The sequence below is a fragment of the Amphibalanus amphitrite genome, unplaced genomic scaffold (genome assembly GCF_019059575.1).
Source record: "Amphibalanus amphitrite isolate SeventyFive unplaced genomic scaffold, NRLGWU_Aamphi_draft 001235F_arrow, whole genome shotgun sequence".
Taxonomy (NCBI): Eukaryota; Metazoa; Arthropoda; class Thecostraca; order Balanomorpha; family Balanidae; genus Amphibalanus; species Amphibalanus amphitrite.
The window spans coordinates 40,468-66,337 of record NW_024882728.1 but is presented as its reverse complement, the minus strand read 5'-3'; the positions used below and the strand labels follow the sequence as shown (position 1 = coordinate 66,337).

Sequence of the window (25,870 nt, the reverse complement as noted above, 5' to 3'; positions counted from 1 at the left end):
GCAATGTTTATTGGTCAAATGTAATGCTATAAAAGTGCCTGTTAACAGAAAATGCCATTACACATTACTTGTATGGAACTTACAGACAGGATACATCAAGTGATGTGGTAAAAAACGGTGGCGATTTTATAGCTGTTACTGTTAATTGACCATCCAATACCACGACTCAGCCTGCTGCTTCACTCCACTTGGCATCGAAACACATGCGTATCACCAAGTGTTTCGGTTCCATTTCACACAGTGTGAGATTCCTCCGCTGCGCTCCATTGGCATCGTTAGTGCACCCGAAGCAGGGCAGTCCCAGTGTTCTGGAGCGCCGCACCAGCTCCTGCAGTACCAGGACCTGTAGACTGCGGCCCCGAAACGCCTCCTCCGTGTAGCCGAAGCTCTGAGCGCCGTAAGCGTTCACCACTGACCAAGAGACCGGCTCGTCGAATGGGGTGTCTGGGTGCTTTTCGTCACGTTCCGTTAGAAATACTCCGACGGCCAGGCCAGCCCGATGACCACACTCTATCGTTGCCGATACGTCTTTGTACAGGTCTCTACTGTGCCACCAGTGGTCTGCCACCTTGGCGAGGTGGCGCTCCTCCAGGGAGCGGACCTCCAGTCCTGGCTGGTGGACCGGCGGCGGGTCGGGCAGGTTGTCAGGCCGCAGGAACAAACGGTACGTCTCGCTTCCATCAACCACTCGTCTGAGTCCATGGCTTTCGGCGGCAGCTTGAAACACATCAGCCAGACCTTCTGCGATGTATTCAACCCTGACGGGCCGCCGCCAGAGCTCCGCCAGCTCGGGCGCCCGCAGCAGGCTGTCGAGCCGCCGCCGGCCGGCCGCGCTCTCCGGGCCGCAGACGTCCAGCACGGCGCGGCCGGGCGTCATCTCCATGGCCGTCACCGTCACCAGGTCGGTGCCCTCGGTACCGGCGGCCAACAGCCGGAACGGCGCCGGGTTGATGCGCGCGCGCAGCAGGCGGAGCACGGTGCGCGTCTGCAGACTGAGGGCGCCATAGCTGGCCAGCCGGGACACCAGCGAGGGAATGTGCTCGGCAGAGAGTCGCACCACGCCGCCACTCGCCATCGTGCCGACGGGCAAACTGACAAACCAGACGACTTAACGTAAACTCAGACTCAGTCCGCTGGCAGCGGCGCAACGAGGCCAGGGAGCGGGATCAGTATATAAACGATAGCGCTCCCACTTCAAATTCGATATCTGGATACCTGAAAACTCTATACTCCGTGGATATAGTAAAACAATATCATGTGCGACTACCTGGCTTTTACCTGGGATGACTATCCACATTGTTCAGTTTTGTGCCCTGCGACCTATACTGTCCAACGTGCGGTAACTAAAATGTGCAGCGTAGCTGCTATAATTACTAAAAGACTTTTACCCAATGAAATTTTCACACTGAATTGAAAAAATTGCACCCGTGGCCCCTTCCTCTGTCTCTGAGGTCACCACAGGTCATGAAAGGTCCCTATAGCAGTTTTTTGACAATAACTTTTGCTAGAGACCTACCAGAGCGATGAAAACACCTTAGGTTATGTTCAGGTCGACGATACAAATCGGCTGATATGCAACATGGCCTTACCCCGTCAGGTCATGGCCTTGACATAAGGTTATATTTCCCAAATGATCTTCAAGATCAGATTATAGCTCATTTGACGCGTCTCGACGAGAGGAGCAGGATGCTGGTAAAATTAATATCTGTCTTTCTTGTGTCAAAGGCTATCACCGAAAAACATTTTCATACAACGACTCTTTTTGGAGTTTTTTTTGCCCTCTGATCTGAAGGCTAGCCTGTTGATCTTTGATCATGTCTCAGGTCTCACTCTAAAAAGAGCGTTAACAGAGGTATCGAATGCATCTTCCCGTGGCGCTGTAGCTCTGTTGGCTCCCAAGTTACGCGCCGGTTAGTGTTGAAAAATGCTGAAATAGGCAAAATTTTACCTTTCATGGCCTACGGTGACCTGACCTTGGGCTCGACCCAAAAAATGACGGAAGCATTTTCGTCATGACTTTCGACGCTCTTTCGAATGCCCCTTACCGCGTGTCGTTACGTTGCCCAGAACCCCACTTAGGGGAGAACGGGGTCATTTGGCCGCACGGGTCACTTTGGCCGCCCCATGCCTACGCGTTTTGACGGTCCCGAGGGATTATTTTTTAATATGGCACGATCCGCCGTCATAAGAACTACTTTGGAAAGAAAATAAAGGAAACTCGGTTACGCCCAGTTTTTTGTAAAGCCAACGATATTTGAATTTGGCTCTGCGGCCCTCAGCCGCAGACGTCCAGCACGGCGCGGCCGGGCGTCATCTCCATGGCCGTCACCGTCACCAGGTCGGCGCCCTCGGTGCCGGCGGCCAACAGCCGGAACGGCGCCGGGTTGATGCGCGCGCGCAGCAGGCGGAGCACGGTGCGCGTCTGCAGACTGAGGGCGCCATAGCTGGCCAGCCGGGACACCAGCGAGGGAATGTGCTCGGCAGAAAGTCGCACCACGCCGCCGCTCGCCATCGTGCCGCCTGGTAAACTGAGACGCCATAACATAAACGGAGTCCGCTGTTACAGAGGTGCAACAAGAGAGCGAAATCGGTCTACGAACGGGCTGGCGATTCAACGTTTAGTTTCAAATCTGGAGACCTGAAACCTCCATTGACTCCATCGATGAACTACAAGTGTGACACTTTTAGTCACATGCTCAAATAAAATTACTGTTGTGTTTCTCCTGCTTCCTTCTTTGTTCGAATGGTTGGTGCCCTACGACCTAAATACACTGCAGTATGCAGTGTCATGCGGCTAGCTTGCCAGATTTATAAACAGACCCAGTGAAATGTTTTAACTGACTTCATAAACATTGGAAGTTCATTTATGTGTTAGTGCAGTTTATTGTTGATGAGGTCTGCCTTTGCTTGACGATATTGTTGCATTACCCGCCTTACTTATTTGGAAGCTAAAGAAGGCTCGCCAAATGATAGCGCAAGGGAGAAATATGATACACGGCTGATGCTTATTGTTCAACAATATGGGTAGAGGGTTGCATGTTTTTTTTATCACATGCGCAAGACACGGCTAACGGCCGAGCTAACGTTTATATCCTACGTCTTGTTCCCGAACCCTTCCAGTTATATTTTTAAACCATCTGAGGAGTAGTGATTAGTGAATGTCACAAATTCACTCAAATGCCTTGCCTTTGATATGCAATACGAGCTACAAAACTAGCAAAGTCTATTTCCATCCAAAACTTTTCTGACAATTTTGGCGCTAAAGGCAAAAACCTTTGATCGAAGATAACGAATGAATTGTATATTTGGTCAGGTATTGACCTCCTCATAGTAGTCATACTCGGATTTCCGTCCAAGACTATTCTGACAATTTTGGCGCTAGAGGCAAAACCCTCTAATAAAAGATGAAGCATGGATTGTATATTGGCCATTGGACTGACCTAGTCAGGTCATACTCCAAAACTCCAAATCTGCAATTTCATATTGTTTTACTCACCTATTGATTCCTCGTGTCAGCACAAGACTGTACAACAGCAAAATGTAGGCGTGGCCCTCAGATGACTCAAACTGAAATATAAAGTACATATTTGTTACGGCGGGCTCAACATGATATATGTTATACCGAGGCTATCCACAGAAGTTATATTTGAGTGGGGTGAACAATTAGTGGGTGCGACACTGCGGCATTGTTTTATCCCGGTCATCTCAAAAGGTCTTATCAAAGGCTACTTTTACCATTCAGCCATATGCTATATGTCATTGTTACTTTGTACAATAACCATGGTAAGTACTTACATACTAGAAGCAAGGATCCTTTAAGCACGCTATCAAATGACCTGCCTGGATATATCAGTGAAACTGCTATAAAGGTGAGAGAGAGAGAGAGAGAGAGAGAGAGAGAGAGAGAGAGAGAGAGAGAGAGAGAGAGAGAGAGAGAGAGAGAGCGAGAGAGAGAGAGAGAGAGAGAGAGAGAGACGCGGCAACTATTTTCTAATTGCTGGCAAGTTCTAATCTGTATAACCTCCTTGATATAAGATGAAATAAAACTTTGAAGTTCATCTTTGTTACCGAATGTCCAATGTTGCACCTGCAAAATAACACTTCATTAATTAAAGCATTATTGTTTTTTACGTATGTGCTACTCCCGTCTATCTAAAAGACGTTCGATGTTATAGTTAATGTTGTTGAGCTGGGACAGTGGTATTGTTCTTAGATTGTTCATGGGACACCAGCTTTGCTTATTTTTATCGGTAGTTTTCGGAAGACATCCGTCTTGTCTTCCTTCATCAGCCTGTCTATCTAAAGCACTTAAAATACATATAAAAGACCAACACAGAAATAAAATAAATGGAAAAAGTATTCATTATTTCTGTGTTGGTCTTTTATATGTATTTTTAGTGCTTTAAGACAGGCTGATAAATGAAGACGTAAGTCTTCCGAAAACTACCAATAAAAATAAACAAAGCTGAGGCCTCTTGCACCAAACTACCTAGCTAGGTAAAATCGAAAAACCGGTTTCAGAATAAGCTAATCTAACGGTGGTAAATTTGTTTGCAATAGCCCAATACATAATCCTACATGTGCTTGCAAAATTTTGCATGCAAATTGTTACATTTGAGACTTGGACTGGGTATACGATGCAAAATAATCCAAGCATTGGTGCAAGAGGATTTTGGTGCAAGAGGCCTCTGGTGTCCTGAACAATCTTTACTAAGAGACGTTCAATATCCACTCATGTTTACGTTTCAATATAGGTAGTCTCCGGTCATACAGTTTGATATAATCTTACGTTCTAGAGCATGACCCTGTATGAAAATTAGAATGTTTGCTTTTGCTTATATAAGAAGTAAACGTTTTTAGGCATTCATTTAAAGAATAAGCGCATCATCTTGCGAAAATTCAGCGCGACATTTGATCAGGCTACCGGTCTAGCCGTGTCGATATCAAAGCACTCCGAGACTGACGGCTAACTCCACTCATAACGCATGATTTTTCCGCTCTAATCTATTCTCACCCTCTCAGTCACTCCATCGGAGAGGTAGTCGGTGTCACCCCAGACCTGCTGAGCCTCCGAACAGAGGCAGACGTGAGCCGGGCCGCCGGCCCTGGCACCCCAAATGACGTCACTGAGGGCACTGGCCAGCCCCTGTAGCTGGTCACAGCGGCGCAGACGGAACAGACTGCCGACAGAATACGGGTTAGACAGGTAACAATAAATCACGTCACTGAGGGCACTGGCCAGTGAACAGCCCGTGACGGGGATCTCAACAGGAGCGACGGACCAGATGAAATGAGACAGCATACCTATGTATATGATAGACGGCGCGTAGGACAGGCGCTAGCCGCTATGGTGCAAGGCAGCAGCAATAAGCACTGAATATGTGTCCCTAATAAGAAGGTAGTTGCACGGCCAACACCGTGTTGGCCGTGCAACTACCTTCTTATTAGGGACACATATTCAGTACTTATTGCTGCTGCCTTGCACCGCGGCTAGCGCCTGTCCTACGCGCCGTCTATCAGGCAACACCCAGCACCCAGAAATACTGAGACCAAAGACCGAGTGCGACTTTCATGAGGTAGCCGGGCAATGGATGCTCGGTACTTTCAGGCACTCGGTAGTAGTGATGTCAATTACAGAAAATCTGAATACCGATACCAGACCAAATACCAACATAAGCCTTGAGGAAATACCTACCGATACCGAACCAATTTCATAACATGAGGGAAATACCGACTTTTTACCAATTTCTCAGCTTCTTATACATCAGTAAGGGCTCATAATACCAACAAAATACCAAGTACATTAGGATTGAAATACCGAATACCAAGTTGGTATCGGTTTGGTATCGGTAGGTATATACCAAAAAGTTGGTATCCGATTGACATCTCTACTCGGTAGTGTCCCTCGTCCGGCAGGTATAAAAATGCTCATACCTGTCGATGTCCGTAGCGCTGGGAAACCTCTGGAACAGCAGATGTTTGATGACCCGTGTTTGGACAGCCATCACCAGAGGCTGAGTGAGCGACTGAGGAGTCTGGAGACCGAAGCCCACCCTGCCCTCTGGCGGCTGAAACGTGAAGCCGCCCTTCAGCCACTCCTGCCGTGGTGGCGCTAGTGACGCTCCGAACACCAGCTGCCGCAGCCGCTGTCAGACACGGGCAGCATGTGTTGTCATAAGCTGTGAGGGCTTCATTATCATTATGGTTTTTACATCGGTCTGGGCCACTCCAGATGGTAAGTTTATCGAACCAGCATTTTTCCTGGAAATTTTACCAAGCTAGCCGTTCACCATAGTATACATAGAGCAAGACGTTACCCAATAGGTACTAACGACTACTTGACTAGACTTTCTTGACTCACCGAAAGTGCACGATGCTAACGTTTCTGACCATTGACTCGACCCATCATGATTGCAATCTGTCGAGATGCATTCACCTGGTTAGCTACTCACCATTGCCGTTTGTTTGCTGAGCTGTGTCCCGCCGGTGAACGGAGGAGAGCCACTCAGAGTCGTCAGCCGCCGCGGGTAGATCACCTTCTCTGTGAATAGTACAATGCATTAGAAGTAGAACTGTCACTCCATGCTTTGAACTAAAGCAGACACTTGCTGAGTAGTTCAAAGGTGGCATAAGTCCAACGTGTTCAATCCATTTTAGTAAAAACAACATGCTATTGGAGTGGAGCCAGTATTTGGCCACTTAACTGCATTCTTGATTGAATACGATATGATTTTTTTTTACGACAGATTGAAATTGTGAACATAATGCAAATTATTCATCTAAAAAAGATCTCAATTAACGCAATAAGCATCTTGTTAGTAGGATTTGGAGCTATGCTGTAACGACCCGGACCATCTCACCTTTTGCCCTCCTAAGAAACGTCTTGAAATGATCGCTGGGCACAGTGGTGGATATTTGCCACGTTTCGGCCATGATATTGACATTCAAGCATGCTTTGATTTTTCAGTTTTGTCTAAAGCAAAATGCATATTTCTTGATCTATTTATCTCAAACGACCTATGTGAACTCAAAAATAAAAAAAAACTTGCACAAACCCTGCTCTTATATTCAGCCACCGGCCACCACCTTCCCGTACCAAAAAAAAAAAAAAAACATGACCCAGTGCTTCGTCTAAATGCCAAACTGCCCGGCGCCATGAGTCCATGGACTCATCTTGCAAGATTAGTCCGATTCGTTTGGTGAATTATACGGCAATTGACACGCAAACCGGCAATTAACTTCCCGAGTCTGACTGCTTAGACGCCGGTGCCTATCAAACAAGCCACTTTGGCCGACTTAAGGATCGTTCAGGTCGTCTCCAAAAGTGAATAATAATGGTGTCTGTTCAGGAACAAACCATAAGTCGATGGATGCAGAAAAAGTTCCTGGAAAGAGAATTCGATTGATATGATGATGCATTGTTATGTTTCTAGACAAGTTTTCGTATAAAATGGAAAATGAAGTCTTCGAAATTCGAAGACTTCCAGGAAAAGTATATGACTTTTTGTCAATGAGGGTTTGTATTAATCACATTAAATAAGCTAGCTTCTGTTTTTTTTTTTTGCTAAATAAAGCTGCTCACGGTACCCTACATGTCAAGACAACCTGAAGTTGACCCTAGAACAGATTACTTTCCACAATAACCAATCTTTGTGAATAAGCTATTTTTATGAACTTCAGTCTGAGCTTCACTATCTGCCTTCTCCTTGATTCACGTTGTGCACTAGCATAGCTGTCACTAGCACCAATATCACCACCATTGCACCATCACCATCACCAACAGCAGCAGCTACCACCGCGGTAGCGACGCCTTCCACTGATCCAGACACACTGATAGAACAGCTCTAGTCCGGGCTGCCTGCGTCCGGCCGTCACGTCAGACCCAGCTCTAACAACCATGTGGACACAATTCCAGCCGCCTCTGTGGACACAGCCCAACCCAGGACGTCTCTGTGGACACTGTTCCACCCGAGCCTGCCCCGGGACAGCCCGCAGCTGGGCACACGCAACAGTGGCTGTTCGTGACGCCGTGACCCGCCCCCGTCGCCTTGGTGACGTGTCACAGAGCTACCGGCAGGGGCGTAGGCAGGGGGGGGGGCACTGGGCCATGGTCCCCCCCCCTTGGGCGCCGAAGGCGCCCTTTGCGATTGGAGGGCGCCGAAGGCGCCCTCCAATCGCAAATGCAATTGTAATAGAATCGAATCGAAAAACAATCGCGACTGGAGGGCGCCCAATCGCGAATGTGTTTGCAGGGAAAAATGAAAATACGGTTGGAGGGCGCCCTCGGAGGGCGCCATTCCAAATACGCACTCCAAATACGATTGGAGGGCTCCCTTGGGCGCCCTCCAACCGCATTTGTAGGCTTAAGCTTTCTAAGCGTAGCGGTAGTCGCCTATGTAAGCCTGTTGATCGCTGCCCTCCTACCCACTGGCGCCCTCATTTGATCGTTGTACTCCTACCTATTGGCGCTCTCTGGTTAACAGGCGCCCTCTCACCCGAAGGCGCCCTCCTGTAGGTCGCCACCTTGCCCTACACAATGGTGCCCTTCTGCTGGTCGGCACCCTCATAATTATGGGCGCTCTCCCACCAATTGTGCCCTCGTGAAATTTGATGGCCGCCCTCCTCCCTTTTCGCACCCTCTTGTTGAGTGCCACCCTTCTAGCCATTGCATGGCGCCCTCTTACCTATTGGTTCCCTAGTCCCTCCTGTTGAATGTTAATCGGGGCCCTTCTACCTATTGGCGCCCTCGTGTTGATCGCCGGCCGCCGCCCTCCTAACCATTGACGCCCTCCTGTTGATCGCCGCCCTCCTACCCACTGGCACTTTCCTGCTAAATTGGCGCCCTCCCCACAGGTCCCCTCCTGTTTAATGTCATCCTCTTGGGCAAAGGCACCCTCCTCACCATTGCCACCCTCCTGTTGAACTTGATCGTCACCCTTCCACTCATTGGCCACCTCTTGTTGATCGCCACCTTCCTATATATTGGTGCTCTCCTGTTCCTTGCCGCCCTCTCACCTGGTGGCACCCTCCCGTTGATTGTTGATCGGGGCCCTCCTACCTATTGGCGCCCTCCTGTTGATCGCCGCCCTTCTACCCATTGGCGCCTTCCTGCTGCTTGCCACCCTCCTACCTATCGGTGCCCTCCTGCCGAAACTCGGGATGTTGATCGGGGCTCTCCTACCTATTAGCGACCTCCTGTCGATCGCAGGCAGCCCTTCTACCTATTGGCGACCTCCGTTGATCGCTGCCCTCCTATAATTTACCTACTCCTTTGGCATGTTTCCCAACTTAGCAGTTCTCTTGCACATATTGATGTCTTTCCTGATTTATCTACTTTGTTCATTTGTGGCCTGTGAAAACTGCCACAAATGAACGTGCATTCAGCATAATGAATGAAGCATACCAAAACTGTCTACGCTCTACCATGCATAAAACACGTCTTTGGTCTTAACGGATTGATCTTACTTTACATGCATCATGACATCTATTTTATATGGATCACGATTAAGTATTGTCAACAGGTTCGGCTGCAACAGCAGGCATCAGTTTCGGTGATTGAAGCTGGTTATTTAGGTATTCAGCACTGTAATATGCATCTGTGAGAAGGCCATGAGGGCTGGTCGAGGTAATTTGGATGAGAAGCCCGAGGAGGCTAATCAATCTCATGAGGAACAGTCCTGTTATGGTTCACCTATCTTTCTGTTGCTGCTGCCTTCTCGTTGTGCGCTTGTGTTTACGCACCTCGCGCTCCGGTATCAATCCGATATGGTGGTCTGGTGTGTATGCCACCGCCAATAAACTTTTCTATGTACATCGTCACCCATGGGCGAAGCTTCCTATACAGTTTGTGTGGCACCGGCCCCACCAAACCTTAGGTATTTTCAGGGGCTCCGCCACGGTTTTGGGATTGGGGGGGTCCGACCCAAAACACAAAACCTCACTGGCGGATCCAGGGTGGCATTCAAGAGGATGCCACCCTGGCCAGAAATCACCAGGATGTCACCCCCCCCCCCTACCGCAGCGCCCGAAATCGACGAAAAATTGCTGTTTTTCTTGAGTACAAAGAAACTTAACAATTTTGTTGGAAGGGGTTTGCTTTAAACTGCAAAACAAAGGTTCAGATTGGATAAGGAATCGAAAACCGAGGAGCAGAGCCCTATTGACACCGACATGGCGGCCTCTAAAATTGACGTTCTTGAGGAGTAGAGGCCAGTGTTGCGAGCTCCAAAGGCGGTAGGTATTGGCCATCAGAGAACGCATTGGGCTCTCAGTGACTGGCATGGGCTTGGGGGACCTACATAGGCCCTCAGGTATCTACGTAGGCTCTAAAGCCAGTGTAGAGCTCTCCTAGGCCGTACTTAAAGGAAAGCTCAGGGCTTTAGCAGTTATTGTAGGGATTTGAAAGCCCTACCCTCATATAGCAACATGGAGTCCTTAGAGACTGACAATTGACATTCAGATTCAGTCTCTGTGATGAGTTTGACCTATCCTGACCTGAAAATGGATATCAAAATGCTCCACTTGCTGTTGGGACTTGGGATTGTGACTTGTGAATGTCCTACCTCAACGAACCTGCATTTAGAGCCCTGTGTAGATTATTGCAGATTACCTCAGAACGGTGTGAGGATGCTTAGACTAGTATGGTGCTCTGAAAGACCGACATGGACCCCCCGACACTATAGGATGACCTCACATTGAAAGAGGATTCTCAGATCGATTTGAAGCTCTCTTAGGGCAGGTGTTGTGTCAAGGAGGTGACCTACAAGCTAGACCCCCCTCGCAAAATTATAGCCAAATTCTAGCATACCTAGCTAATCCTAGCCATCTTAAATGCATTCATAGTAATAACAAAAATGGCGAAATGATGACACTCCCACGTTGACCGGTGAGTGTCACTGTCGAGCACTTTGTCTGCTATGACATTATAAGGGTTCCCTACATTTCTAGATCTTCAGTTCCTTAGCTATACGACTGTCAACACACTCAAAATGCATATAGTGAATGATAGTCATTTCTACGCGAAAACAAGCTTATAGGTATCTGGAATATTGGGGGGTACTGTACCCCCCAGGGAAATTATTGAGGGGGTCCGGACCCCCGCGACCCCCCCTGTGGCGGAGCCCCTGGCCGTATTTTTACACCTTCAAATTTGTTAAAAGAGCGAGAAGAGCTTTGAACAGTGAGCACGTAAAATATGTGCCTAAAAGGCGGAGGAAAAGGCTGTTTTCAAAAATTTCGCGCGCCTTCGGCGCGCACAACAACACTTCTTTAGTAGGAACTTATAGCCCATCACTTCCAACCTTTTCGTCACGTGTCAGAATAACCCGCGCCAGGACATTTCTTCAGACATGCGGTAGAAAAATCCCATATACCACTACGCTACGAGCTTCCGTTTTTTCCTGTTGGGGAAGGGAACTGGGTGAGCGGGAGGGGCACACCTTTTCGTACATTACTCTTACACGTGCTTTATAAAATGTAAACCATAGTCGCTAAAAGCAAGGTCATCAGGCCATGTCGAGTGACCTAACTTAAAAAAAAGTTTTAAGCATAGTCACTTAAGCTGAGCGGGTGACTTGACCTTTTGTGACCTGGAGTAAAAACAAAATACACACGATGGAAAATCAATGCAGCATAACCTATACCAAGGTACGCAAAAAAACTGGTGGCGCAGTAAAAAAGGCCTCCCACCCCCGCCCCCTCCGCTGACAGGGGCGGATCCAAGGGGGGGGTCACATGGGTCATGGCCCCCCCCTTGAGGCCCGGGGGCCCAAAGACCTGCCAGGGGCACCACCGGCCTATCAGGGGTATCACAGTCCTGACAGGGGCACCACAGGACCGCCAGGGGCACCACAGGCCTAGCAGGGACACCACGGGCCTGGTGCCCCTGGGCCCTGACAGGACTGTAACGCCCCTGACAAGCCTGAAGTGTCCCCGGCAGGCACGTGGTGCCCCTGACAGGCCTGAGGCGCCCCTGCAAGGCCGGTGGTGCCCCTGGCAGGCCTGTGGTGTCCATGGCAGGCCTGTGGTGCCCTTGCTAGGCCTCTGGTGCCCCTGACAGGCTTGTAATGCCCCTGGAAGGACTGTGGTGCTCCTGGGCCCTGACAAGCCTGAGGTGCCCCTGACAGGCCAGTGGTGCCCTTGCTAGGCCTGTGGTGCCCCTGGCAGGCCTCTGGTGCCCCTGACAGGCTTGCGGTGCCTTTGGAAGGACTGTGGTGTCCCTGGGCCCTGACAAGCCTGAGGTGCCCCTGACAGGCCCGTGGTGCCCTTGTTAGGCCTGTGGTGCCCCTGGCAGGCCTCTAGTGCCCTTGCTAGGCCGCTGGTGCCCCTGGCAGACCTCTGGCGCCCTTGCTAGGCCGCTGGTACCCCTACGCCCGGAGAGGACTGGTGCCCCTGAAAAGTCTGAAGTGCCCCTCGGCAGGCCCGTGGTGCCCCTGACAGGCCCAAGATGCCCCTGCGAGGCCGTTGGTGCCCCTAGCAGACCTCTGGTGCCCCTGGCAGGTCTGTGGTGCCCCTGGCAGGTCTGTGGCGCCCCTGGCAGACCTGTGTTGACTGGTGCCCCTGCTAGGTCGCTGGAGCCCCTCACAGACCTGTGGTGCCCCTGGGCCTTGATAAGCCTGAGATGCCTGGCTATGACAGGCTCGTGGTGCCCCTGATAGACCAGTGGTGCCCTTGCTAGGCCTGCAGTGCCCCTGGCAGGCCTCTGGTGCCCCTGCTACCCCTGCGCCCGGAGAGGACTATGGTGCCCCTGAAAAGCCTGAAGTGCCTCTCGACAGGCCCGTGGTGCCCCTGGGCCTTGACAGGCCCAAGTTACCCCTGCGAGGTCGGTGGTGCTCCTGGCAGACCTCTGGTGCCCCTGGCAGGTCTGTGGTGCCCCTGGCAGGCCTGTGTTGACTGGTGCCCCTGCTAGGCCGCTGGTGCCCCTCACAGGCCTGCGGTGCCCCTGGAAGGACTGTGGTGCCCCTGCCCCTAGGGGTGCTCATGGGCCCAACAGGCCCGTTGTGCCCCAGACAGGCCTGTCGTGTATACTTGCTAGACCTGCGGTGCCCCTGCTTCCTGGCAGGCCTGTGGTGCCCCTGGCGGGCCTGTGGCGCCCCTACAAGACCGTAGGTGCCCCTGGCAGGTTAGTGGTGTCCCTGGAAGGACTTTGGTGCCCCTGACAAGCCTGAAGTGTCAAGGACAGACCCTTTAGACGCCAGGGTCAAGTTCGTCGGACTGACAACGATTTGCTTACCTGATAACGTTCCTGGTAAGTACTCATTACTCAGCGTCCACAACATATATACACATAGCACATTCATATATACTTGCTTACAATTGGTAAATGTGGTTGTGGCTAAGAGTTAAGATACTGACAAAAAAAAAATAAAAAGAAAAAAACTGAAAATGGGGGCACCACCAAAATGAAGTGGACGAAATCCGTTGAGTTTTTAATTTTGGGTATAGGTAGGGGCACCACTTCGATTCATGACCCTCCCCTTGGAGTTTTCCTGGATCCGCCCCTGTCCGCTGAGCGATCGTTAAGGATTTTTATCTCGCGAACGTATGGCGCCCTCCTTGGGTGAGGTGGCGCCCTCCAAACCCTTGCCCCCCCCCCTTCGCGATTTTCTAAATACGCCGCTGGCTACCGGGCTGGTGTCTATCAGGGACTCTGGTGTCTATAATTACCGACAGACGCTGGATGCTGTCAGAAGCGAGGAACTGCCAATGGGATACGAGTTCGTATTTTTTTAGGGATTATGAAAGTTACATGCTCTCCATGCTTGATGTAAGCATATAAAGATGCTTTTTGTTGCCGTGACATAGTTGACTAGACGTTATCGGAACTTTGTTATTGTGCTAGCGCATGCCTTAGTCTGAAATAATATGCGTCAAAAACGTCACTACGGCAATATAAGACAGACCTTGCCTTAGACCTAGTTTTGAAGTTTGGTACCTCATCTGAATATTTTATGAGAGTTTATGGAATACCAAATACAGGGTGATTTTTTATACAGGGCAAAAAGTAAAGAGCAATGGCGGTACCAGAAAACAGATCCTGATCAACTGACAGCAAATGTATATCTTTGTAAAAAGCACATTCTGACATTTCATTTGCACACACAAACTTTGAGTTTGAGCTCCGTTTAGGCTTACAGAACGTGTTCGAAGTGAGCACAGTTTTAATGCACGCAAGCCTGGAGAAATTGGCGATTTTGGGGAAAACATTTTGTTGTGCGCCATTTTCACGGAACTTCACAACAGAATGAGTCCCAAGAAGTCTTTAAAAGGTCCTGAAAACAAAATGACAAACAATTTCCTTTCACATGGATATACTATTTTGGCGTTTGTTATATGTTTTGGTATCTCTAGGCTTAAAAACTTTTTGCCCTGTAAAAAAATCACCCTGTACGTTATCACATATTCCGGGTGCACCAGTCACAGCACACAGATCGTGCGCATTGTCCAAAAACATATCGCACCGCTCACTTTAGTCAAAGACGACCACATTCCAATCCGCTCGGACCGCTCCGCCGGACCACTCAGGTCAAACGGCGATCAGTCGGTCCCTCCGTTTACCGACCTTTCTGTCCGAATCACTGTCCATATCCTGTTGTAGTATCGGCGATTGTTTGGAGCGGGGAGGAGCACAGGGAGCGGGGAGAGGGGCGACTCGTAACCGGACCCGGTCCGCCCAAACAGCCCACCGTTTGGTCGATACCCGGTCAGTATGGGTGAAACTGTCCTCCCGAAAATATCGACGATGATGAGCTACGCACTTCATGGCCAGTGCGGCCTTGTCAGATGCTCAAAACAGTCCTGTGACCTGGTTCAGGTGGACGGCAGCATACGACCAACACGCAGACAAATGAATTTAAACTAATGGTGATACTTCTTCTCAAACCAGCATATAACTACATTGAAACAAAAATTGGCAAAACTCTTATTGTATTTGCTTTTTAGGTATGTTGGACAATGGACACTAATTGGTATAGGACCAGGTAAAATGTTTGAAGTTGAAACATTTTGGGGGGAGGGGGTAAACATTGCTTTGTAAATTTAATATTAGTGGAGTAGTAACGAAGTAACTTACTTCATGCTGCTACCAAACAGGGTTTACTATAATGTTTTACTTAACCCTCGCATGTGTAGGGGGGGGGTCGGATGGACCCCCCCCCCCATGGTTTTTCGCGAATAACTCGCGTAAAAAGCGGCCGATCGCGACGAATCTTTCAGTACCCTCACATTGATGAATTTTACACCTACCCTGAAAATTTCATGACCCTGACCCAAATGACCTTTGACCTGTGACCTCTTTTCCGAGACCATGTTTGGCCGGAATCGCGATTTCGCGTATGTCGGCTCGCACTAGCCGCGTGTTTGCAAGCTTTTCGTGGTTTCAAACGTTCAAACATGTGATTTGATGTTACTCCCGTGTGTGTCAAGGTCACCTGAAGGTCAGGTCAGGTCATTGACCTTTGGTGACCTCGGGTGACCTCGGGTCACTTTTTCGAGTTTTACATGTTTCTAGGCTAGTTTTTGGAGCTGAATTCGAATTTAGCAACCATTTGAACATTTACTAAGTAGTTTTGGTGACTTCGTAACATGTTACGAAGCTGTCAGAGGCGGTTGACACGTACTACGAATACCCGTCACGACGCCTACTGGTTGACCTGACCTGACCTGACCCGACCTGGTCTAAATGCTTCAAGACATCATCTGTGATCAAAACTAACACGATATTCGTGATCAGCACCCCGAAAAACCCCTTAGCAGCCACACTTTACGACTTTCTAACAGGTCCCGATTTTCCCGACTTTGGGTCATTGACCTGACCTGGAAGGTCAACCAATGACCTAGGACCTTAAAATTGGGTATCATCGGCTTCCTCTGGTCACGGGCAACACGCTCGTTTTTTCCGCGAAGCTCTAGCTCGATCAGGGGCCAAACGGCAAGGGGGGGGTCCAACCGACCCCCCCCCCTACACATTAGAAGCTGGCAAACGCCGCACACATGCGAGGGTTAAGTTTTAGTAAAGCATACGGTTCATCACATCCTCAGTCTTTGGTTCAAATATCCATGTTCTACACATAACTTTGTTGATACTCATCGTCGTAGGTACCTACCCTACCAGCGCATAAAAAATATTGTGGTAATAAAACAAAATAAATTATATGCAGCACTCCACATAACCTGGTATTAGAATTAACCAGCTTTCCATGCTAGCGCCATCTCGGGCTTCTTCTTTTTTGTGCGTCTTATGGCTCGCAGCCTGCGTGTGGCCTGATCGGCGTGTCAGCCGTTATAGTTTGTGTTCGATGGCAGCTGCCTTCTCGACGGCCGGAAGTCCATTCCGTCCTTGAGCCGTCTAATCGATTTGGAGGACGATTAATCGCAGAACCACGTGGAACACTGGATCGGACATTGCCGCCTGATGTCCTCAGCTGAGCATGCGACTGTGGTCACTGAACAGCAGTAATGAGTGGAATAAGAGCCATGATGTGTCCAAACATATCTCACAAGACATTTACCTAAACGCTCCAAAACTGCACTATGCTCGGATATTTTATTTTCTTCTAAGGTCTGCTATTTTCTTCTAAAGTCCTAAAACCATTTGCTCCATCAAATATCGATCCGAAGTCATATATTACTGTCAATGTCTTGACTTTGTGAACATTTGTTTTGTGTCGCTAAAACAAATAACCGAACAACCGCCGATGACAGGAAAAGTTGTGCTGTCTGTTGATTGAGAGCTATTTGGACCGCAAAATCGCGATGAATCTTTCCAACTCCAGCCAACATATGCATATTACCGTCCATTAGATTCGTGATAGTGACCTTTAACACTAAGCTGGACCAAAGAGTACGGGACCAAACAACTAGGTTCAGAATAATAATCAAGTTTTAAAACACGTTGGTATCAGGGTATCTCCCCAAAAGTTGCTCCGCTATTGGAACTTGGAAGTGCTACACAGCCGCGCTTTCAAATATAGTCATCGGGAGACATTAAGAGTCTTTCAATAATCAGTGACGTCAGTGTTTTCTAATTTAGGTGAAGGCAATTTTTGTTAATTACACTAATCACAAATGTTCACGAGAACACATTAGCAAGAGACACGATATTCAGCTGAGCGTTTCCAGCTATTCAATTTAAGTCATTCGATTGGGGATGGCTTTCGTAATGTGAGCCCAGTGTTTTACTTGTAGATACCAAATTAAGCCCGCATACATGACATTATACCACACAAGTTCCTGCATATTATTGGCACGAATCGAAGCCAATGCCATGAAATGTGAAGAGTTTGTAAGGATGGCAGTCCTACATCTTCATTTCAGCCGAAACTTTTCCTAAACGGTTGGTGGACATCAACATTTGGTGACGAATAAAGATTTTACTGCCTCCCTTTACTTATCTAGTTTATTTACCACCAAAACAACGCAAAGGCACCATCGCATACCATTTAAAGGAAGGGTGCCACCTTTTGGACACAACGCAGTTTTTACAAGATTAGCCTCACATGAACCTAAAAACCGGCTTCACTTACCTATGCTCGAGACGGTCAGCATTGAATCCGCACGTGAAGTTATCATTTGCGAGTTTTGCTGCCAGCATTCGGGCAGGCAAAAATCTTCAGCACTATTTCCTCGTCGTGTTAAGGGTATTTTATAAAACATGAAATCAGCAAAGGTATGTATAAAAGTTATACTTTTGAAGCATGTTTTATCATTTTGAAAGGGTATATTTTTTCTTTATGGTATACACTTAAGTTTTAAAATTTTAATTGGGAAGTTTTTCTAGTAAGTTGCATGAAGGGTGAAGGGTTCCATAGATCTCTTAAGCATTGTAAAGGAAAAACCTTTACTCGACTTATTTGATGTTCTTTTGACGTATCTTACTTAGTTCAACTTACTTACTACAACTTAGTTCAAATCATGTTATCTTCTTCCTTTTTATTTGTTCATCTTTTTGTCTCAGTTGCGCCATAAATGCAAATGGCAGAATGATATGTTGCCATGACAACAGGATATGCCAGCCGTCCTAGCTGCCACATCAAACGACCTTGAGTTGTAGTGGTGATATAAACAACGATCTTTTTTTGGCCAATGTATTAAATGCAATGTTTCGGTTTTTTGTATATTGTGGACGCGCTAACCACGTCTAAAAATTCAAATAAGTAAAATAGATTCATAGAACAAAAATTTCGGAAGGTGGCACCCTTCCTTTAACCACGTTTCCTGCTTCATGTGTATGATTGTTTGCAATTAATAATCTGTTAACCCTCGCCGGCCGAGGGGGGGGGGCGGGTGCCGCCCCCCCCATAGGGTTTTTTCGCGATAGCTCCGAACACGCTGGCGATAGAGAGCTGAAACTTGGCATACCTGACCTTTGATCCAAGCCGCATCTTTTGACACCAACCGCATTTTTGGGTCAGGTCAGGTCACTGACCTATGACGTCATAAGTGAACCTCTGCACGGTCTTCAGATGTCGCAACTTCGCAACGCCCTCACTGCCAGAGGAGATGTCACAGGGAAATGAAACTTGCAGGATCTAGTATCCATTATGAGTCCCACAACTTGTATATCTCGGATTTTTCCTAAAGGTCATATGAGGTCAGGTCATTTTCGTGACCTCACCATTATAAGTCAATGGGGAAAAATGAAAACTGCTATTCTGGCACCGGGAGCGATCTCCAACTATCTCAAGCACACAGAATCGTGATTTTATGCACTCCTTGCAAGGTTAGATGCGTCACTTTTTCAATGTTGACCTTGCGTGACGTCATTTATGACGTCATCAAGGTCATATTAGTTTTTCGTCAATAACTCTTGATCAAATTGAGCTAGCGAGTCGGGAAAGCCACCAATGGACTCAGGAAGACCTGCCGAATCGAATGATATGCGACATGACCTCTTTCGACCAACTTCGTGACCTGGGGGTGCTGACCTGACCTTGACCTGAGGTCAACACCCCAAGTTGACCTGACCCGGACAAAAAGTATATCATTCGACGCGCCTGAGCGAGACGAACACGATGCTGCCAAAATCGGCGCTCTGCGACCGTTTTTTGCGAAGTTATTCACCAAAAACTGAACCGTACCTTGGGGCACTTGACCTGACCTCAGAGGTCACCGGTTGACCTAGGACCTTAAAATCGGGTACCAATCTCTGCGTCTCGTAACGGCGCACACGCTCGTTTTTTCCGCGACGCGCTAGCTCCACCAGGGGCGAAACGGCGAGGGGGGGGTCGTACCCGCCCCCCCCCTCGGCCGGCGCGTATGTAGAAAACCAATAGGTCCGGCGAGGGTTAACCACGAGGCACGAACTGTATGTAAGAAGGAAATATCCAAACTCTATCTCCCAGCTCTATATGCCGACCCTATGCGAATATTTCGGACGTGTGACTGACCTCTTGTGGCGCGTTTCCCGTTGCCGGCCGATGACCTCCGGAGGGGTAGCACCGGCGAGGGGACCAGCAGGCTGAAGGGCCTGCCGGACGACCTGACGTCCTCCGAAGACGAGCCGAGCAGGTGGGATGCCTGCGGAAGGCAGTCGAGTGAGTTGGAGAGGAAGAAGGGGATGTCGACTTTAAGTTATTGGTGTATCGTGTGCGATACACAATGCATAATATAATCGTGGCGTCTGCTTCACGATCTCAAAGTTCCTAAACATCGCGAAACATCGGTTTACTAACCATCAGTTTCAGTCATGTGAGATCATGGTGCGAATCAGCATTATCAGCAATACCTATAGCGTTCTATTTGTTGCGTGTGAGGAACACATTATTATTTATTAGAACACATTATTTCTCCTGATTTATGGTTGGCAGTTGATCCCCCACCCCACCCCCCCTCACCTCAGATGTGCCGTCCTGGCACTAATCTCTTCTTTGATTTGACAAACCCGTGACAAATACTGTGCAAGTGTTGTTAATACACAGCAAGTGGGAAGGGATAATCCTCAGTTCGGCATATGTGGAGATTATATGCTTCCGATTTGCGGGGGCTCCAAGCCTTGTTGGTAGGTATATAAGGAGGGAGGGACGTTGGCAGAGGCATCACTTCCACCAACAACTATATCACTTCACAATCTGCGAGCGGAGCAGCAATGTGGCTGTTTGGCATCTTCCTGCTCTGCGGTGTTTCGGCAATGGTAAGTTACCGGTAATATTGTATTGTATTGTATTGACAATTGCTGACAACTCCACATCACTCATTGTGGCTATTCTGTGTCACAAGTCAAAAGATAAAACGATCAACGGGAAATATGGTTGAGGGGTAAAAACAGGCACACAGTCAAACAACACTCATACGTCAGAAAATGCTAACCCTGTCCACCCTCCCCACCCCTATTGCACACCACCGACTTGACTGCTCGCTTAAAGCGTGCCGGGTTCAGCTCCAATGTGCTCGCAGGCAGTTCGTTCAGGAGTGATGGTGAGTGACGCTAATAGGTTTTTGTATGTTACCGTTCTGGGTGTTGAGTAAAATTGATCAATAATTTATGGTTTGTCAATTCCTAGGGACTGTTGTCATTGGATCTCCAGCAGCATCTCAACAACTCTTCAATATTTAGGAGTATGCGGTGTAATTTCTAGCCCGCGCCCCACTGGGGGGGGGGGATATTCATAGCCCCCCTCCCGTTTTTGTGCAATAACTTCCAAACCGGTTGACGTATCTTTTTTTTTATAAATTTAGTCCGAACCTTTTGATAGGAAGGATTCACAAGGACAGAGCCACCGCTAAGCGAAGCTTGTTGCGGTGACCCTGCCCTCTACCCTCCGATCGCGCAATTCCAGTTCTATGGCAGAATTTAGAGTCCAAAGTTTAGCGTGCGCACATAGCCGCGCACGGCCGGTCCCCTCACTGACTTCGCCTGGCTACGGCCTGCCAGCAACCGCAACCATACCTGTCAGGAGGCCCATAAATGTCAAGCGCCCGTCGCGCTTCGAACCCGGACTGTTATAACCGGGAACGCGTGCACTCACCACGCGGAGTCCAACGCTCTACCAACTGAGCTAGGGGACCGGCTATTATTCCTAGTATCGACGCCAAACTTTCAGTACCTTCGGCTGCATCAATTTGACACCTTGTGTCAAAATATGAACTTCGTAGCTACCATAGGTCGGCCGGAAATGACGTCAGAGTGACGTCATGTTCGGCCAATTTCGACCCAAAACATTGAACCACGGCAATCGCTCCCAAGAGCTCAGTTTTTTAGCTAGATCCAATTTCTTTGCATGAAAGGACTCAGAACTGACTGCGCTATCAAACTGCTATCTCGGATTTTCAAAATTTTAAAAATTTTGAAAATTCTATCATAAGCAACTTGTAGCTAAATTTCTTCAAAAATGGCAAAGTTACGAGTATACCAAGTGAAGTACAAAGTTATAGTGTGACCTGACCTAAGCTAAATTCGACTCAAAATTACCTCGAATGATACAGACGGCAGCAAATTCGAAATCTATGGCCTCAATGGACCATAAAACATGTGTCACGTGACCGACGCATGATATAATATTTTCGTGACCTGTGATGACCTGAACCTGACCTGAAAATCAAAGTACAAGTTTGGTACCCTCAGAGTATCTAGAGCATCTATTCACGAGTGTGTAAACCAAAAATGATCCTGATCTGACTTGTAAGACGGCGGCCAGAGCCCAAAACGTGAACAAGCCAAAATGCTAATAATTTTCACTTTGACCTGACCTGTGACGTCATCGGTGACTTCGAGGTCAATGAAATTAGGTTTCGTTCGACAGTTTTTCCGGGGCTATCAGACGCCGTTTGAATTTTGACGATCGGCCCACTAGTTTCGGAGTTAGGAGGGGGCTTTGAAGAGCCCCCCCCCCCCCGAAGTAGGGCGTGTTATACGCAGACCCCAGTGGGGCGCGGGCTAGTCGTGCTCAGCGTGCGGGATACACACAACGGCTAATCCGATAGAAATCAAATGAGGTTATTTTCATCATCTGCTCCTTCTGCAGTCTGATGTTTCCTTTTTTTGCATAAATGCGCTGAGCAAGAGCTTTCATGAGGTAAACATTTTAACATACAAGCAAATTTTCGTACGAAGTAGTAGTACATGTTATTACCCCATTTGTTCATTTTTCAGCCGAATCGCTACAGGGACGATATCATCTTTAACGTCACGAAGTTGCAGCTGGAAAGGTCAGCTTTACGTGAAGAAGAAATCAAACGCGCAAACTTGCAGGAATACTTCGAACTTTTTGACGAGCCCGAGCCGCTCGATTTTCACGAGACCAACCCTGTCCTGACGCCGTACGGCCGTCTGGAGGAGGGCGACCTCCTGAGGTCAGCGGAGGAGGACCGCAAGGGCGTGACCTCTGGGGAGCTCTGGACGGACCGGCGCTACAACTACGAGATCACCAACGACGCCAGTCGCGCCGCCATCGAGGCCGGCATCAAGTTCTGGCGAGACCACAGCTGCGTCCAGTTCCAGGAGGTGTCCAGCGGCAGCTCCGAGCCCCGGGTGCTCTTCGTGGCCGAGTCCGGCTGCTGGTCCATGCTCGGCTGCACGGCCAAGCACGCCTCCTCACGAACACAGAAGCTGAGTCTCGGCTCTGGCTGCACCGGCTTCGGCACCGTCACCCACGAGATCGGCCACTCGCTCGGCTTCTACCACGAACAGTCGCGCTCTGACCGCGACGAGCACGTCACCATCATGTGGGACAACGTCAAAGAGGCGTACAAGCACAACTTCAAGAAGGTGGACAACACCCAGAACCACGGCGTGCCGTACGACCTCGGCTCCGTCATGCACTACGGCTCGACGTACTTTTCCTCCAACGGCGGGCCCACCATCCTGACCCGGAACCCGACGCTGCAGGGTCTGATCGGACAGCGCAACAAGCCCTCCTTCCGTGACGTGGCGCTCATGAACCGGCTGTACCGCTGCGAGGAGCTGTGCAGCAGCCCACCGCCGTGCCGGAACGGCGGCTACGTGTCGGCCGACTGCGTGTGCCACTGTCCGCCGGGCACGAGCGGCTCGGCGTGCGAGACGGTGCGTGGCAGCTACTACCCGGCTCCGAGCTGCGGTGGCGAGATCAGCTCCGAGGGCACCGTGAGCAGCCCCGGCTGGCCGGCGCTGTACCCGACCGGTGCCGACTGCTCGTGGTGGGTGCGGCCGCCGACCGGCCGCCGGGCGCGCGTCACCTTCACTACCTTCTCCATCATGCAGCAGGTGAACGGCTCCTGCAAGTACGAGTACCTCTCGGTACGGCTGGGCGGAGTGCTAGACGGCGGAGAGATGTACTGCAGCAAACAGCTGACGGGCAAGCAGCTGACGTCCACCAGCCCCGACGGAGACCTGGTGCTGCGCTTCAAATCCTACAAGAAGTACTTCATGGGCTCCGGCTTTGTGGCTACCGTCCAGTTTGTGTAGACAAGTGAAACGGACAGCCCGGACGACGACATAAATGACCTCGGCAATGTGACTATCATGTGGCTATCGGCAATGTGGCTACCTACGCTTGAGTTGTGCTTTATCATTTGTTTTATGCCGTTGTAATGTGGTTGTGTTTACGCAATTACTTATACGATGTTAAATAAATGGTCATATTTACGCCGCTAATGTTTTATATTTGGAATGGAATAAAATTTTAACCCACTGGGGGGGGGGGGAGGGTTCAAACAACCCCATAGGCGTGGGAGCCGGGGGGCAGTGGGGGCAGCTTGCCCCCCCCCCCCCAACTTTGGGGCCGTGGGGGCGATGCCCCCACAGCTTTGAGACGGAATACCACACTTTTTTTGCAAATGTTTTCTTTTTTTGTTGAAAAAGCCGAGGGGTGAAAAATAAGTGGCCTAAAACCGGTGAGAAAACTAGATTTGGGGGTACCCTAGGTTAATCTCTATTATGGTGTGCCCCTCCAGTCGGAAAGTAGTCCCCGCGCCCCTGAACAACCCCCTGCGGTTTTTTACGAATAAGCACCGCCGTTTTTGGCACACCTTATCATACATCTTTTCTATATATGTTGTAAAACTTTCAGACCCAGGTCACCTGAGGTCAGGACAACTGACCTCACTACACAACAGTTCCAATGTCTGCCATAGCTACACCGAGTGACCGATTGCTTTGAAACTTTAAGCGATTAATAAGATTGACTAATAAGTATGTAAGTGATTAATAAGATTGACTAATAAGTATGTAAGCGATTAATAAGTAGGTATGTACAAAATGGATAAACGGAATTTCAATATTGGTGACCTAGGGTCAGGTCAGTTTTGCGAACTCTCCATTGTAAGGAGAAAATTGAAAGGCGTCTCTTTCAGACGAAAGTCATTATAAACACTCTCAAATACTGAATTAATAATAACGCCGACACACTGAACATGAAAATCGCACCCGTGAGCGTATCCCCTTTTTATACCCCTGAGGTCATCTCAAGTCACGAGTGGTATCTGACAGTTTTTGCCAATAACTTCTGATAGAGGCACGCCAGAGCGATGAAAGCCCTAAGATGTGTTCGGCTCGACGATACGGATCGACTGAAATGCTACATGACCCTTACCGGTCAGGTAAATGACCTTCACCTGAGGTCAAATTTTTAAGTTGACCTTTCAAGGTCAGATGAGTTCAATCGATGCGTCTTGACGAGAGAAACACGATTCTGTTAAAATAAATTTCGTGCGAGGTTTCAGTCAAAAGTTGTGGCAGAAAAACTGATTCCGAAAAATCGTCTATTTTGGCAGTTTTCGCCCCCTGCACTGCCTGCAGGCAAAACCGTTGGGAGTAGGTCAAATTTGAGAGAATTATTCAGAAAGAGCGCTAATATGGTTATCAAATGCGAGTTTCCACGGAATTGCAGCTCTTTTACCTAGTTCCCGAACAGTGCGTCGATTTGTTGAAAATTGTCAAAATCTGATCTGGAAATCAGCGAATTTTTGCCTTCAATGACCTCTGATGGCCTGACCTTTGACCTGACCAAAAAAGTGACCGAAGTAATTTCCTTATTTTTGACGCTCTTTTGAATGCCGCCTTTCCCGTATCGCTACCGTGGCCCATGGCAGCCGGCTTACAAGGGCGGGTGTTCAACCATCCCCCCCCCCCCCCCCCAGCAGGGAAATGTGTAAAGTGACTCGTAAATATGTATGTGTTGATTGTAACACCTTGACACTGAAATGTCACGAATCCTATAGATGGAGATGACAGCAAACAAAAAAAGCATATCACTTACTTTGATAACAACCTGATCTCCCATCTCTTTGCCGGTCTGAAGCCCTCTTCAGCAGCAGATCTTCGGCGCTTTACAAAGTCCGGTCGCTCACCACTTCATCGCCAGAGCGGCTGATCCGACGTCTTCTCTGCTCTTCAGAGCTCTCTGTGTCGCTCTGACGACTGAATTGACCTCGTCTGACCCCGCCTGACCTCGTCTGGTGACCCCGTCTGGTGGCCGGTGCCGTGTGTCAGCTGACGACGGACGCCTGTTGCTGCAGCTCCGCAGTTCCGCGCACCTCCGCCGTCCGATTCCAGGTGCCACTCGACGCTCTCCGGACGGTGAAGCCTGCGGACAGCACAGCGTCGGCGCCGACAACCCCCTCCCCTCCCCCCACCCCGGCCACGTGTCGTCCGGGGAGGGGCGCCAGCCGGCGCGGACGGCCCCTGCTGCGTCGCGACGCCAAAATCGCCGCGAGCGGCAAAAGTACCGGCCCACTGGCGTCAACTAACCGAGTCGGGTCACGAACAACCCCTCAGGCCACTAACAGAGGTGCTTGGGACGAAGGGGAGGGGGAGGAGGGAGGTAGAGAGTTCCGGTGGTGTAGGTAGGTGTCGACTGAATGCGTCGATTTCGACGCACTTATGACGCGCATCGTGCCGAAGTGCGCTAGCGTGCTGTGGGGTGATGCTTTCAGTAGCGCAGTCGGAAATAGGAGCGAT

At 49.3% G+C, this 25,870-nt stretch overlaps 3 protein-coding genes across 3 annotated transcripts in view; 1 reads left to right on the top strand and 2 right to left on the bottom strand.

The window, feature by feature from the left end:
- Window positions 1-4,192, bottom strand: part of LOC122371363 (inactive ubiquitin carboxyl-terminal hydrolase MINDY-4B-like) — a 36,495-nt gene extending 32,303 nt beyond the window's left edge. The window contains exon 1 of the mRNA XM_043347631.1: window positions 3,497-4,192. Within this exon, the coding sequence (XP_043203566.1) occupies window positions 3,497-3,585 (89 nt within the window). The 5' untranslated portion in view covers window positions 3,586-4,192. The remainder of the gene's footprint in view (window positions 1-3,496) is intronic.
- Window positions 4,193-4,999: 807 nt separating this feature from the next.
- LOC122371362 lies at window positions 5,000-19,438 on the bottom strand. Its single transcript, XM_043347630.1, has 4 exons — window positions 19,386-19,438; window positions 6,453-6,541; window positions 5,935-6,146; window positions 5,000-5,180 (listed from the first exon to the last, which is right to left on the bottom strand). Exons 2-4 carry the CDS (start codon window positions 6,453-6,455, stop codon window positions 5,000-5,002), a joined length of 396 nt encoding a protein of 131 aa, XP_043203565.1. The 5' UTR covers window positions 6,456-6,541; window positions 19,386-19,438.
- Window positions 19,439-20,083: 645 nt separating this feature from the next.
- On the top strand, window positions 20,084-23,377 carry LOC122371359 (blastula protease 10-like). Its single transcript, XM_043347627.1, has 2 exons — window positions 20,084-20,128; window positions 22,088-23,377. Exons 1-2 carry the CDS (start codon window positions 20,084-20,086, stop codon window positions 23,375-23,377), a joined length of 1,335 nt encoding a protein of 444 aa, XP_043203562.1.
- The last annotated feature ends 2,493 nt before the right edge of the window (window positions 23,378-25,870 follow it).

Excerpts from the sequence above, each read along its gene's own strand:
- LOC122371362 (XM_043347630.1), bottom strand. Across the intron at positions 5,181-5,934 it reads AGCGCTACGGACATCGACAG|TCTGTTCCGTCTGCGCCGCT; the intron begins GTATGAGCATTT and ends TTCTGTCGGCAG.
- LOC122371359 (XM_043347627.1), top strand. The coding sequence starts at position 20,084 with ATGTGGCTGTTTGGCATCTTCCTGCTCTGCGGTGTTTCGGCAATG. Across the intron at positions 20,129-22,087 it reads TCTGCGGTGTTTCGGCAATG|CCGAATCGCTACAGGGACGA; the intron begins GTAAGTTACCGG and ends TTCATTTTTCAG.